Here is a 15784-nt window from a genome sequence, read left to right on the forward strand (position 1 = left end):
CAATTCAACTTTTGCCATTCTCCAACTGCACCAACTTTTGCCATTCTCCAAATGCAATCCGATGGCTGCTCTGCTCGGGCTGAGGAATGGCCCTTGTTTCAACGACTGCCTTGCGCACCACATCTACATCGGCATGATATCGTAGTCAGAACCGGAGTTCATACCCCATGTTCTATCCTCAGTCTTATTGTAGCCAATAAAAGGCTGCTGAGGGAGGCACACATGGTGGGAGATGTGGAAAGTAAAGAGTGCTCTCCGCAGGGCCATCTTTACGTTTGGTTTCTCAAGTAATGCATTCAAGCTTTCTACTGCCGTAGGCCCAACAAAGTAAATGCACCCCACTCAGTTTGACACCACCACTTCGGCAAGGTTGGGGAAAGGCCTAACCTGTCCTAAGATAAGGTGGCATTTCCCTACCTAACTGAAACTAAGGAGAGTCTTTGTCAGGAAGTCCAAAACAAAAGTCTGTCTATGGCCAAAACTTATACTTGCCCACACAGCTACTATAATATAATGTGTAGGGATGTCAGTATCAAAATGGGAAATGTTCAGATAAAAGTTCAGAGCTTCTTCTAGCTCGTGGTTGGAAAAGGGATTTTCCCATCTCCAAGATTCAGGATGGTTCACTTTGTCAAAAAGAGGGGTTCCCTTCCCTGCACTTTCAATTCTCTCAATGTTTCAAAAACCAACACAACTCTTTGGGATTCTTCTCAGCTTTTCTGGCAGGGTTGCCTTTCAATATTTCACCAATATTACAAAAGTACATTTCAACAATTTCAGATCACCCAAGTTCTCCTTGACAGTCAAACACAAGCTTATGGGTGAGTTAAGTGGTTTTTCCTTTAGGTCAGCGTTCTTGGTCTAGACGCAGTTTTTCGGACCACAAGGTCCACCCAATACAGGTCATGCAACTGACACACCCTACTTGCTTCTTCTTCACAGTTACACTACCACTGGTTCAGCTTCACAGTGATATTGGGGTTTCCTCTTGAAACTCTCTCAAGACTTGTTTTGAGACCATTCGCTTGTTATTCTTTCAAAAATTCTCAAAGCCGTTTACCACAGCTTATTCTTTCAGTGTACACAGTTCTTTATATCGTTATGGCACTTGCCAATGCTTCTTTTCTTCAGTTTACACAATTCACAGTTCCTCTGCATCAGGGAATATCACCAACTGGTTGCAATTCAACTCGTATTTAGTCACACTTGTTTTCTTTCTGTTTGGTATTCAAAACATACAGCTTCATTTCATTCCATTCAAGCACACTGCATACATTGCCATCAAATTCCCAGTTTACTCTCGTGGTGGGAATTTTCACTCTGCTCATGGGCTTTTTCACACTTTGCAAAGACTTCAGTTTCTCCGGCCCTTTCCTAGCCTTGTCAATTTCATCTGGTTCACAGTTCGGTATTCACAAGCCTTTCTATTCAAATTTCTTAGCCTTTGTGTTATTGTATCATCAAAAGCCTTTGATTTAAGCTGAACCAGCATTCACTATACCTAAATGGTCCCTCGCTCACTCGTGAGTGAGCCAAGCTGCACAAAACAGAGTACGCTGTCTCTGGGTACTGCTCTCCGTGTCGACAGGCTCTCTGGAGCTGTCGCTGCTCCCTCTACCTCCTGGAGGTTTTGAAGAAGAACTTTGCCACCGGAGACCTTTCCCGCTTCCGCTGTGACAACTCTGCAGCTCCTGGACCCTTTGGCCATGCGTCCCCTGGTCTCCCCTCTGGCTTCTCCTGCAAGCGTTCCACAGGCGATCTCATTAACCTCACCTGAGCGGGCCAATCATACCACCCTCCAGGCCCCAGGTGCAGGCAATGTTCTATTACTGAATTACTGTCATAGAACTCGGCATCCCTCTTCCTCGTCCCTGTATCAGAGTGGTGTTTGTGCATGTCTGTGTCAATAAAGAAAGGATGTATGACTCTGGGTTGTCTCTTCATCATCTCAGTATCTGACTGGTGCATATTGGGAGAGTGTTTTTTCGAATAATAGGGAAGAGCTTGATAATACCTGATAAAGGCTTGGGGGATGTTTGGGTCCTTGTAAAAAGGAAATGGGGGATACTGTGTCTCACCCAACGGTGTCTCATGCCCACTCCACAGGTATCCTCCACCCAGGTGATCCTCCCTTGCATATCCACCCTCAGGGTCAGGATCCGAAAGCGACAGCCTTTCTCTGGCCACCTGTGAGGAGGATATATTGGGGAAAGAAGTGAGGATGCCCTCATATTCCTCACAGTTCCCAAAAGAAAGCAGAGTGCTGGATAATGGCTTTCACCTCCACTGTGGGGGACGGAAATGGGCTTTAACAGCCTGCCAGCCCAAGCCCAAGTAGCGCAGAGCGAAGCAAGGACCTCAGTGATGGATGTGGGCCATTAAAGCCCATGTCCGCCCCTCACAGAGGGGGTGAAAGCCATTTGCACCCTGGGGTTTATCTAAGGTGCGTAAGGAAGGCATGGTATCAAACAGTAAAACAGACACAGGTGATCGCAGTTCAAGGGTGTTTATTGAACTTCAGTTGGGTTTGAAAAACACCTATCTGATCCTAAATCTAAAGATCGAAGCAAGCTACGACCATCAAATAATAACGAAGTCCTAGTCAAAATAAAAAGAGCCTACACTCATATACCTATTGCCAATCTTTACTTCGAAATACAAAGATTGAGGGAAACAATGTTATGCAAAACAAAAGTGTTCAAGAAATGATATGTCAGGATATTCAAGCCGTTGGCTTCCCTTTCCCACGTTTTCAGCAGAGGACAAGGTGGCACTATTGAGCTTAGCACAGTCTATGGCTTGTCAAGCACGAGGATGTAGTTCAAATCTCAGAATCAGGGCCTTCTGTGTCAAAGTCTCTTTGCCATCCAGAGTCTCTTACTTCAGAGGGCCTGATGCGACAAACAAACATTCAAAAGTTCCTTTCTCCTCAGGAGTCTCATGTACAACTTATTGTGTGATTTTCGATTTACCCTGGATCCCCCTCTGCCGGGCTCAGACCCACTTTAACTCAAAGATTTAAATTGATCTCCTTCTGTCGGGCACGGACCAACTTTCTCTACGTTTCCAAGCTTTCTTACTCATGTACAACTTCTTGGGTGATGTTCGATTAACCCCAGATCCCCCTTTGCCGGGCTCAGACCCAATTTAAAACAAAGCTTTCAATTGATCTCCCTATGTCAGGCTCGGACCAACTTTCTCTACTTCAGAAATCAAAGACTTTCGACTGTGCATGGGATTTTGCTCAACCCGTCGCAGGACCATGTCGATTCACAATTACTCACTCTTTTCTTGATATGCTCTCTTTCTCATTTTCACTTTGCCAATTCTCAGCTGGACCTTACAGAGACTTTCGACTGAGCACACACATGATGCCGGACCACTCTGTCAAAGGTATTGTATCTTGCTATGAAAGTTCAATCACTCATCAGCAGTTCAACTTTACTTGTGTCTCGTATCACACGTGTTTTAACAAAGTTTGTTCCAGCACTCGCCATACAACGTTGCTGCTTGAAACCTTGGCTTCAACAGAGACCGGTCTTGTATCAGTCTCCCCAACTCACCGGCTGTGTTGATTTCACTGACGCTGCTTTGTTCTTGGAGCCAAGGTCAGTATCACGGCGACTGGTGCTTCTACACGCCTTGATTATTAACAGGGGAAGGTCACACAATGCAGGATTCTTCAGCCTGGTTTCCTGGTCTTACGCTTTCTATTCTCGAGGTTTCGTGAAAGTAATGGTTCTTTGTCGAAAATGTCAAGGGAACTTCCCTCCTTGCGACCCCCTTCTGTTTTGCCGTCTTCTCTCGTTAAACTGCCATCTTGGAACTGCTGTTTCCTCTGGTGCTTTGCCTCGCTCCAAGTGTTCTCTCATGCTCCGCCTTGTCCGTGAGAAAGTGCTTTTGTTGTAAAAGGGAGGGGGGGGTAGAGTTCCTAAATATCCTACCTGGTAGGATGGGGTGAAGGTATTACAAGGAAGGGTATACCGCGGCTCACCATCTGGTGTCCCACTCCCCGAAGACCCCTCACCCAGGTGATCCTTCCACACTCGTCCACCCCCAGGAACTGGTTCCAAAAGCGATGGCCATGTTCTGGCCACCTGGAAGAAAGATCCCCGGGGACTAGTGGGTGAGACACTTTCTGGTTTCTCACAGGTGAAAATGTTTTTCCCCCTTGGAAGTAAAAAAAAACAGAAGATGGCCACTGCTATGGGTAAAAGGGACTAAGTCCCTTTTGCATTTCTGCGGCGGCGGATGGAAGATGGGAGATGCTCCGGGACTGGAGCACAAAGTAAGGATTGGTTTGGGGTGGAGGGGTCAACAGGGAGAGGCTTCCTGTTGCTTCTTGACATTAAAAAAAATTGGACCACCTGGGTAAGGGCCTCGGGTGGCTTGAAGCAATTGGCAGAGAATGTGTATTCACGCACATTCTTCCAGCCACCTGATTGGCTAAGCACCCTTGCCTGGGTGCACATTCTATTTAATTAAACTATTTTAAAGGCTTGAATGCTGCCATCTGGATGCTCGAAATAGAGGCTTTTTAACGTGCTGCAGTGAAAACTCTAATGCAGAATGCATTGCAGAGACTTTGAAAATGACAAGTGGATGGGAACTCAGTTTAAAGGCTGGATTTTTTAAAGTAGCACAATGACAAGGGGTGTTTGTAAACCTGGAAAGGTGCCTCAGCTCAGATAGCATGTGGAAACCTATCCCGAACAAAAGCACCCAAACCCGATTATAAAGCTGTTTAATGTGTAAGTTGCCCCTCACCCTCGCCAAATCTATATTTACTTACAAGCTGCATTTTGGTATGTGGGAATGCTGGACCAATCCCGCGCTTCGCTCTTCTACTAGACTCAAGGCGTAATGACAGCCCAGGCCAGAGCAGAACCTGCATATGTGGCTCTAGAGACAAAGATTGGTGCAGGTGGTTTGCTTCTGGGCGTCCCTGGCTGCCTGGGGCTCCGTCAGCCACAATACACAGTACAGGCCACAATATAGAATTTTAAGTGGATACGTTTAATACATGTGCTGCCTCAATGCAGTCAGCCGCTTAGGTTGGGGTGCAGTGACCCTTGCAGTAAATACCCACTGGGCCTCATTCTGTCAAAAATTACTCCCCATTCCCATTTGAGTCCCATTGGTGCATCCGCCTAGGTCTGCGAGCGGGTGCTGTTCCGCCCGCCAGGTCCGACCTGTCGGGCTGAAAGGCACCCGCTCGCAGATCTCGGAGTATGCCGGTCCGGTAACAACGGTGCCGGTAGTTTACCAGCGCCATTGTTACTGGACCGGCACACTCGTAATGAGGCCCACTGTGTTTCTATCTGCCTCTGTGATTCCCGTAACAGGGGTCATGAAGGAAAGCCCACAGGTCACTGGGAAGTCAAGGGTCGCACCTGTTACCCTTGGCCACCCCCAAATGGCGTCCATGCTGAAGCAAACCCTCAACTCAGATACTATGAACCTGGACAAAAAAAAACAAACATCTCTCGGACAAGACTCAATGCAGGCTTAATCCTCAAACACCGGATGCTCCCAAACGTATAATCCTCATTCAGGGAACAAGAGAATCTGTTTTGCTTACTGGTCACAATCGTTTAGTACAGGTGTTATGTAACATTGAAGTAGTAACAAATAAAAGAAAATCATTATAAATGCAACCTGAATAAAGAAAGAAGCCAAGAATATTGAGGTTATCGGAGTGGCAGTGCATCCCTTTGGAAACTTTCAACATGAACTTTGAAAGAGAGGGAACAACGAAAAGTACTCACTTATACTCATAATCGTCGATAGACTGGGGAATTCGAGCTGCAAGAGAGATAATTGAGAGTTCGTTATTTAGCGAGAGAAAGCAAGGAGAATCCTAGCATCTCACCTTGGGGGTTCTTTGTTAACACTAACAGCAGACATCAGAATTCTCACTCCTTGACAGTTCTGGCTCTATAGTTTTTACTGTCTCAATCGAAAATGTCAACGTGCGCCCCAAAACCCTCCAATCTACCTTATCATGCAGTCACAGGTGGGGGAGGATCATGGCGGTTGCACTGTAGACCAACTCCTAAAAAAGTGCCACACATAGTCTTTCACTAGGAAGTGGGGAAAAGAACTAGTGGTACTCTGGTTGCATCCAAACCTGAGGAAGTGGGATTGCCTGTGAGGTAGGGGAAGAGCGGATGGGGCAGAACTGGGCATTAGCTAGACTAGGCAATGCCTGGAATGATAATAAAAATCACTATGTTGAACTGCATTCGGCCCTAAATAGTGTCAGTAGGTAAACATTTCATGTTCCTACATGAATGATATGATTTGATATTCATAAGTGTTTTTTGGTGCCACAAGACAAGGAAGGGGGAGACAGTGGGAAGACAGGACAAACGATCCTACTAGGTCATGTGTCATTCGGATCATGCAACTGCAACAACAAAAGTGCCAGGAGGAAAAGAAGGTGGGGAAGTGTAGGGCAGAGGGTAGAGGAAAGTCCGGTCAGAGCGCCATTGCTCTGAGTTAGTGCAGCAAGTGCAGCATAGCTCTGGGTAAGTGCAGGAAGGCAGGGGGCAGTAGGAGATACAGTTACAGCTCCTGAGTGCCCAGTAGGCCTGGAGGCAGTGCAGGAAAACGGTCATGGAGGGACCTGGTACCCTGTGAGACTCTGGGGGTACCTGGCAACCAGTCAGAGCAGGCAGACAGGATATTTAGCAAGGAAGAGGGGGAGAGAAGGCAGAGGAGAAAATGAAGATCTTGAGCCGTTTCGGGAAATTCAGGTGCTCTGGCTCAAGTTTGAGAGGGGCAGGGAGGCCGTTGCCAGAGGGAGGCAACTGTAGAGGTAAGAGATCTACCCCCCCCACTCTCGTCTGACCCTTAGAGAGTACAAGGTAGCTAAGCAAAGGGCTCTAGAAGGAAGGTATTTAGGCAGAGCGAATTGGATATAGTATGGACCCTGCCCCCAGAAAGCCTTGTGGACGATGCAAAGGGTCTTGAACTGGATCCTTGCAGCCACCAGGAGCCAGTGCAGAGATTTCAGGGCTGGAGAGATGCAGTCCCTGGGATTGAGGCCAAGGACAAGTCTTGCAGTCCTGTCCTGGATTAGTTGAAGGGGGCAAAAAGTAGCGTTAGCCAGATTGAGAAAAAGGTTGTTGCAGTAGTCCAGTCTGGAGAGAACCAGAGGCCCTTAAGGAGGTCTGGCTCAAGTCTGAGAAGGGCAGGGAGGCTATTCCAAAGGGTGGCACCAGCCGAGGAGAGAGACCTGCAACCTCTCTCTGCTTGGAGAAGCATTTGACAGTCAGAAAGGTGGAATTAGAGGAGTGTAGGGCTCTAGCAGGCGAGTATTTAGGGAGGGAAAGTTGGAGATGGCGTGGTCCCAGGCCCCGGAAGGCCTTGTGAATGATGCAGAGAGTCTTGAATTGGATCATTGCAGCCAACAGGAGCCAGTGAAAAGATTTTAGGGCTGGAGAGATGCAGTCCATGGGATTGAGGCCAAGGATAAGTCTTGCAGCCCTATTCTGGAGTAGCTGCAGGGGGCAAAGGGAGGAAAGAGGGAGATTGAGAAAGAGGCTGTTGCAGTAGTGCAACCTGGAGAGAACCAGGGCTCTGGAGACAGTGAGCTTCTGGGGGAATGTGAGAAAAGGAAGAGTACCCCTGAGGAGGTGCAGCTGGAAGTGGGAAATAGTACAGGAAGTCAATTCAGCTACACAGATGAAGCTTTAATGTTAATTTTAAATGACTAAACAGCATCATTTTCTCTTTATAAATCATTTTATTTATGAATATAAGTTGTTCAAAACAAATTAATTACTTTGGGCAACCCCATACCTGTACCTTAAACTCAACAGACTTTGTATTTGCAAATAATCATCGGGCTGCAGTCACTTCAACTGAATGTAAAGATTATCAAAGACAAAAATGTTGATTTCTGTGTAGACAAAGCACTGGTATATTCAAGGCACTGCCATAACAGTACTATCTAGCCATAAGAGGTCCACATCTGGAAAATGGTTTGATTAACTGGGCATATTAATAGGAGTGCTTGTCCATGCCTATTGACTACTGTGAGAAACCTGGGGGTATTCTCCCATGTAGACCCTGAGAATCCTCTATTCAGGTGGCCAAGGGAGGGACATCACTTTTGAATCCCAACGCTGGGGGTGGATGAGTGAGGTAGGATCACCTAGGTAGGGCAGACTGCAGTTGCGCCCATGGGAAGACCCCATTGAGCTGCGGTATACCAAAGGGAAGATGGGCGAGGAGGAAGAAGTCCCTGAAGCCTTCATGGTATATGCAGGTCCCACTGCCCCTGATCCAGGAGGAAAGCAGAAATATCGTACCAGAACAGAAACAGGCAGTAAGGAGGGTCAGATGAGACAAAAGCATGGCTTTGACCTCAACACCTTTTTATCTTTCCCTAATTCATACCATAGGGGGTGCTGTCAAGACCAGTATTTTCATGTCAGGGTTCCAGGTGTAGGGAGTGACTTAACAAAGGGGTTATCAGCCGATTTGTATAAAAACAGGGCCAGGGGATTCCCCTCTCTCCTCTGTCTATCATCATATGATTATGCAGCCCATAAATATCAATTTTCGTCTTGTCCTGTCTCCCCCTCCCCATTTCAAACATGTACTGGGATGAGGAAGAGGCAACTGAGAGTTAGAAAGATTACCCATAGGAACAGTACTGTTCAGAGGAATATGACTGGAGAGGCCTACACTACACCAGTAGGGTGGCCCTTTAATAGAGTCAAGCAGGGTCAGGCATTTGACACTAACCATACACACCTGATTCCAATTGACCCTCTGTTAAGGTATAAAGGTGGAGTTTCTGCCAGAGTAATTGAGTGAGCTCGGGTTGCTGGATAGATCATGGAAGCCAGGGAACAGGGGGCTGCAGCAGGAGGAGCACAGAGGATCCGTAGGAGAACGGGACGCCAGGACGCTGACCCGGTGTGTCAGAGGGATCGGTGTGTCAGAGGGGTTGCAGCGTGGCGAGGGGACCATGTCTCCATGGAGCCAGATTGGGGAAAGCGGAAAGCTGTGACTTCTTGGCCATATCCAGGCCAGTGCTCATTCCCCTGGGGCATGTGCAGGTCCCATGGATGTGTGAGGGGCATGTGGTGAGACCCTGACCTGGACACACACATCCCGAGGAAACTGCCCGCAGATGCTGCGCTACTCTGTGAGTTTCAATGAAAGAGAGAAACTCAGTAGCGAAATCGCCAAAGTGAAAGAAAGGCTGTTAAAAATTCACAAGAAGAAACAGTGCTTTGAGAGGTACATCCTGACAAGATTAACATTTGTGTTTAGTGTTTGTGAACTTTGATGTGAGTATTTTGGGAACCCTGAGAGGCCTGAAAGGAACTGTGAATATTTATTTAAGACAAGAGTGGCCTAGGCTTTGGGTAAGGGAACCCTGAGAGGCCCAAAGGAAACTACAAGAGACATTGTTGGAAAGAGAGAGACCTAGACTTGGGGAAGGGAACCCTGAGAGGCCTAAAAGGAACTGTGACTCTTCGTTTTGGGAACAAGAGGGGTCAGAGCTTGGAGAAGGGACCCCCAAGAGAACCAGAGACATTGTAAACTGTACTCTCTTGCTGCAAGATCCCTATCCGAAAGCTCCCAGGGGCACCCCTTTGTGTTGAACTATTTTTAAACTGATAGTACTAAACCTGACAATAAGGCTACCTGAAACCATCCTTGGTTTGCATTTCTTTTTGACCCACCATTTCTTTTCTTTAAGAAGACCTAACATCACATTTCACATTTGTTTTAAGAGTGAGGGCAAGCATAGATTTTGACACAGACAGACTTTGATTTTGGACTTACGGACATCGACGGCCCTTAGAAGCATCAGTTGAGAGAACAACCCCATTAGAGTTAGGGAGCGATAGGCATTACAACAACCCTACAAACAGTTATAAGTAAGGTTTTCAAACTGTTACTTTTGAGTCTGTGTCTCTCTTGATACCATGCCTGGCTCACACTACTTCTACACCAGCTAAAACAGCCGACTTTGCCAATGCTTGTTTAAACTGGCCCACTGTGCAAAGAATAGATATAAATCAAGTGGTTGAAGGCACACTTGGTTAAGACCTTTTTATTACAGCCTTTGGACATTTACAGCAGACATTTACGGCAACGCTCATCAAACTATTCAGATATAACACTGGCAGGCCAAGGTTGTATGTTACTATTTGATAGAGATAACTCAAAGAGATCCCAGACGGATGTGTTTTAGGACGAGAGGGTCAGATAGTGGGTAGGAATCACCATAGATATTAACATGGACATGGGCAGTCAATGGGTGGGCAAACAAAACAAAAAAAGTAAAACTGTGTGTACCAGCTTACATATCATCTCCCTTCTAGCTGTACTCTCTGGTTCGTGGCTGCTCTGGTGAGTCACTCTCCTTTGGTCACTGCCTCCCTTGTCAGTTGCACCTCTGGTGCTCGGCTTCCAGCTGAGTCGCCGACAAATAAAATAAAAAATCAAACGTTTCCTTTTTCTGTGTGCCTTTGCTGTGTAAAATGCACAAATTCCCACACTTGCATGGTGTGTTCATGCAATCAAAATTGCCACTGACCAAGAGAGATATTTTAACAATAACCACTTCAAAATCATACTATCTCTACCTACCTGACAATTTACCATAACACACATCCTATGTACCAAAACAACAGAGGCTAAATACACAATGTAATATGCACCATCCTTAGGCATGTGTCTGCACTAAATATCCCTAAACCCCAAATAAACCCACCACACATACACCAACACAGCTCCCCACAAACCTTTGGAGCCTTTCTGACAGAACCATGTACAACTACACAAACAATTACTGTAGCAACCTGTAGCATACTTTACCTTCTGCTCCATTTATTTTAAAATAGTGAGAAATTAACCACTTATAAGGAATCCATTGTGTCTTTTGAGTCAGAGTGGAATTACATTATTTGCCCAGGATCACACACTTAAGCTAAACAGTGAGCAGAGATTTTAACCTCTTTCTTTTCTCAGCTTCCCTCAAAAGCTCAATGTCTCCAGAGCTCTAGTCCTTTCCAGGCTGGACTACTGCAACAGCCTCTTTCTAAATCTCCCTCTTTCCTCTCTTCGCCCCCTCCAGCTAATCCAGAATAGGGCTGCAAGACTTATCCTTGGCCTCAAGCCCAGGGACCGTATCTCTCCAGCCCTAAAATCTCCCCACTGGCCGACAATAATACCACCTTATGGAGTTTACTTGCAAAGTACACAAATTACATTGTAAAGAAATATGACTACATGTAAATCCATATAGAAACACGTTAAACCAAAAGAATATAATTGCATCTTTATTTTCCATATCCTGAATGGAAAACTATAGAATGCAAAATAATACAAGCCTGAACACAGGGGTGCACTTGTATTGCCTATGTCTTCACGAAACACACATTGAATTATACAAAAGGTACTAACTACATCATTTGGAGGTAATTAGGCTGCAGTTTATTTCAGAAAAATTCTCAGAGATCATGACAGGGACCCACGGGTTTTACATCAATCATAATCGGTTACCATGACCTTGGCCCAAGCAGCCCTGCCGACCTGCTAGCGGCCAGTTCGGTCTACTAGCTGTCTGAGCTGTTCCAGAGTTAGAAATCCAGTGTGTAGCCGGCCAAAGCCTGGGCTATATTTCAACCCAATGTGAGCCCAAGGGGGCACCGCCATGGTCTTCGTTGGCTTGGCCTGTTGAATAATCCAAACATTTCGATAATCCATTGTGTAGGCCCCCGTTAACAGCGCCACAGGGTTGGTGGGCTACTGCCCGGAAGCCCTCCCCCCAGTGCTAGGGTACAGGTACAGCTCAACCCCCCCATCAAATTGTAATTTAAAACATGAATTCCCTTTGCTTATTTGAAACATATCTTACCACTTTGTTAAGCTCCCACTGTGTTAATTATTGTCACTTGGCCACCAGCGTGCTTGACCCAAAAACCACCCCGGACACTAAGCCCGCACGGCCATGACCTTGACCCTAGAAACCCACCAGCTGACAGTTTGGCCTACTAGTTGTCTGAGATGTACCAGGGTTAATTGCATAATCCAAATGTCAATGTCCAGCTGGACAGTACAATGCCCAAGCCTAGGGTAAATTTCCACCCAATGGGCAACCCGAGGCGCCACTCTCCCTGCTGGCCTGGCCTATTGGACAAGTGTGGACCCCTCCACCCACAACCCGGATAGCAAAATTATATAGTTCAACATTAGGTCATGGTCAACAAGCAGACACATTCAGTATACTCGGCATAGGACACTGAATACAGAAACAGCCAAAACCTCACATATGAGCTCCTTCCAGTGGCAAAATACAACCATAAGGGTTTGCCGTGCCAAGCCTTGTAGGGCTATACTGAGCCTCGACCGCCCAATACTGCATACACCGGTGCGCCACGAAATCTGCAGAACGACCACTTACCGGAAAACTACTCCAACCAACCTGGGTACAGCCATAGAGAAGACTCTTGTTCACCACACCATTATTTGAAAAGAGAAACAAAACCCATATGCAGAAGGCTATCTCCTAGGCTACCCCTGCCAGGAAGATAAGCCACTGCTAACTAGACACTACTACCTTCTGATAACTAGACACTACTACCTACCGTCCAAAGAGAAATAGTTCCTTTATCTGCTGACAGTATTCATCAGCGTAAGACATTTAAAACGAACACAGGGAGAAATTATTCGCCAGGTCTGCCAACCAGCAGGATAAAACTACTTTGGCCAGCCCAATAACAGCTAGAATCCTCCTCGACTCCATGGGACGATCAACCATTGCGTTGCACCCTCTCATTGCATAAGTAGATACATCATGGATTCAAGCGCATGCCCTTGGAGAAAAAGAAAACCCTTCTGGCGCTGTCCGCCCTTATCAGATGGATTGCATATTCCAAGCACCGGAAAAGAGTTTTACGCCCATGAACTGTCTGAGTGTGCTTACCGTGTGTTTGTCATCCCTCCCTAAAAATATGATGCCTGTAGGCGGAAGGAAGGACAGAAAGAGAGAAAGAGAGAAAGAAAGAAAGAAAGAGAGAAAGAAAGAGAGAAAGAGAGAAAGAAAGAAAGAAAGAAAGAAAGAAAGAAAGAAAGAAAGAAAGAAAGAAAGAAAAGAAATCTATCTGAGGGAACTAACATGGCATACCCAGCAGTGTAATAAAAATAGAAATCTGACTTTTACTTACTGGGTGCTGCTGCTCTACAATGGATGCATAACGCTGTAGTGATAATGATAGGAAGAAGCACGATGAATGCCCACATAATGATGAGTGAGTCCATTTTCCTGCCAGTGCCTAGAATGGAGAAAAGAAACTCAGTAATTAATCATACTGCAGCAACCAATCAACACAAGAAAGGCCCACACAAATCCCACATAAAAGTCAATAACAGAATAGTCAACACATTAGTCAAAAACAAAATGTGACTAGGCCTTTTGGAGTGAGCATTGGCAAAGCCAATAATTTGGGCTCTTCTTGGTATTCAATATTGGTACACACATCAGGTATTGTTATAAAATGCCTATGTATTCACACCATTGCTCCTCCTTCCTCTCTGACCAACCATCCCAGGTTCAAATAGGCCCTTTTCTCTCCTCCATCACACTCTCCACCCGCGGCGTCCATCAGAGCTCTATCATCTCACTGTGGCTCTTCAACATCTACCTGGCCCCTCTAGCCCATTTGACCTCTGCCTTCTCTCCTCACTTCCAGTGCTATGCAAACGACGCGCAGCTCCCCTTCAAGCTGTCCTTCACTGCCTCCTCTTCCTCCCCTCTCATCTCTGACTGTCTGATTGCTATTCAGGTATGGGGTGCTGACAATGATCTCTGCCTCGATGGCTGTAACACTGAGATCCTGCTCATTGGGACCCCAGCTCCATTCTTCCCTCCTATACTCTGGCTGCCCTCTATGGGTCCCCTCCCCTCGCCCTCTTGTGACGCAAAAAACCTTGCTGTCATCTTCAACTCCTCTCGCTCCTTCTCACCTCACATTGAGGACCTTGCCAAGAAGACACACTTCCAGCTCAACCTCCTCAGAGGTATTCTCTCTTTCCTCACCTTCCCCCAGAATCTCAAGGTCTCCAGAGCTCTGGTCCTCTCTAGGCTGGACTACTGCAACCGCCTCTTCCTCATTCTGCCTCTATGCTCCCTTCACCCCCCAACTAATCCAGAATAGGACTGTAAGAGTTATCCTTGACCTCAAGCCCAGGGACCGCGCATCTCTCCAGCCCTAAAAACTCTTCACTGACTCCCGGTGGCTGCGAAGATCAAGTTCAAGACCTTCTACATCATCCATAAGGCTTTCTTGGGCCTGAGACCCCGCTACATCCAACTATCCCCCTAAATACCTCCCTGTTAGAGCCCTTCAGTCTTAAAGCTCCAACTCTGCAGATCAAACGCTTCTCTAAGCAGAGAGTGGGGGGAAGATCTCCCTCCTCTGCAGGAGCCTCCTTCTGGTATAGTCTCCCTGCCCCTCTCAGGCTTGTGCCGGATCTCCTTAAGTTCCGGAAGCTCCCGAAGACCCTCCTTTTCTCTTCTTCCTTCCCTCGCCCCCTCCCCTGCTAACGCCCGTCTGCCGCTGTGACTGGCTTCCTGGTTTCCCTCTGATTCATGCAGGGTACTAGCCCCCCCTGCCCAGTCCACCCCCTTCCTCGCACTTAGCATGTGGACCCTCACCCCCTGCATCCCATGCAATCCCTGGCACTTGCCCACCTGGCCTCCCCGTAGCACTCGCCTAGCACCTGTGGCACTCTCTACCCCACTTGTCCCTGGGGATATTTAGGAGACAGAACTTCCCTCTGCCTTGGACTCTCAGTTTTCACTTCACTGGCAGAGGACTTTGAGGAGATCATCTCTACCAACAAAGGTCAAATGAAATCTTCTTGAAAGGTTAGGGTCCAAAAGATGATTCAAAGCTGATTCAATGAAGTGGTGGGACAAACCTTCTTTTAAAGGCAAAAGCCAGGAGGTGATTGCACTAAAGCTTGCCTGCCTTCCCTTCTCATTAGGTTCAAAGAGCTTTAGAAATGCAGCACCCTGGTGTGAGGCTTCTCCCTTTGAATGGGTGTGCTCCTTTAATGCCTGGCCCAGGACAGCTGCCTTTTGTGCAGCTGTCACTGGTGGAGGGAGTGACCTTACTACACAAGGAGATCAAAGAAGAGACATGGCCATTCAGTTTCCTGTCCTGTCATTTGGCATGCTCAGCCATCTGGCCAGAATACACATCACCTTCCACAGCTGAGCTGACTCACAGGATCTGACACATATGAGATATCAATTGGATGTGGCTGCAATGGTCGTAAGTAGAGCCATGCATCATGCCTTAATTCAGAGATACCATATCTTTAGAGTTTACCCAGCCACAAACATGTGTTACTTATGATCATCATAGTTTTGATACAGGGATGGATATATATTCAATGCAACCCCTGGCTGCAGAGACTTAGCTGTCACTGCAGCTGTCAAATGGGCAACTGTGGCTGCTGAACCTGCTCTGTGCCACCCGTAGAGTAGGTGCTGCAATCAGGATACTGATACAGCAGGACACAGATGCACACTATACTTTTGGCATGGAGCTTATGAAAGGGGAATCTGATCAGCAGATTACCCTTTTAGAGATGTAATTACTGCATCATTTTATTATTTAAGAATAATCAAAGAAGCCAGGGCATCTACACCCTTGCCAAATAGCAATCCGTCACATACCCCACAGCTAAAAAAGTTAAGAACCACCCTTTTAAGGGTCAGGCTCATCCGTATGGTGAGAAAATA

At 46.7% G+C, this 15784-nt stretch overlaps 1 protein-coding gene across 1 annotated transcript in view; it reads right to left on the reverse strand.

The window, feature by feature from the left end:
- Positions 1 to 15784, reverse strand: part of LOC138581100 (uncharacterized) — a 604063-nt gene that overhangs the window by 374635 nt on the left and 213644 nt on the right. Inside the window, exons 2-3 of the mRNA XM_069652175.1 lie at positions 13200 to 13307; positions 5769 to 5805 (exon numbers count right to left, since the gene is read on the reverse strand). Of these exons, the coding sequence (XP_069508276.1) occupies positions 5769 to 5805; positions 13200 to 13293 (131 nt within the window). The 5' untranslated portion in view covers positions 13294 to 13307. The remainder of the gene's footprint in view (positions 1 to 5768; positions 5806 to 13199; positions 13308 to 15784) is intronic.

The sequence above is a fragment of the Ambystoma mexicanum genome, chromosome 3p (genome assembly GCF_040938575.1).
Source record: "Ambystoma mexicanum isolate Mex_15411 chromosome 3p, UKY_AmexF1_1, whole genome shotgun sequence".
NCBI classification, from domain to species: Eukaryota; Metazoa; Chordata; class Amphibia; order Caudata; family Ambystomatidae; genus Ambystoma; species Ambystoma mexicanum.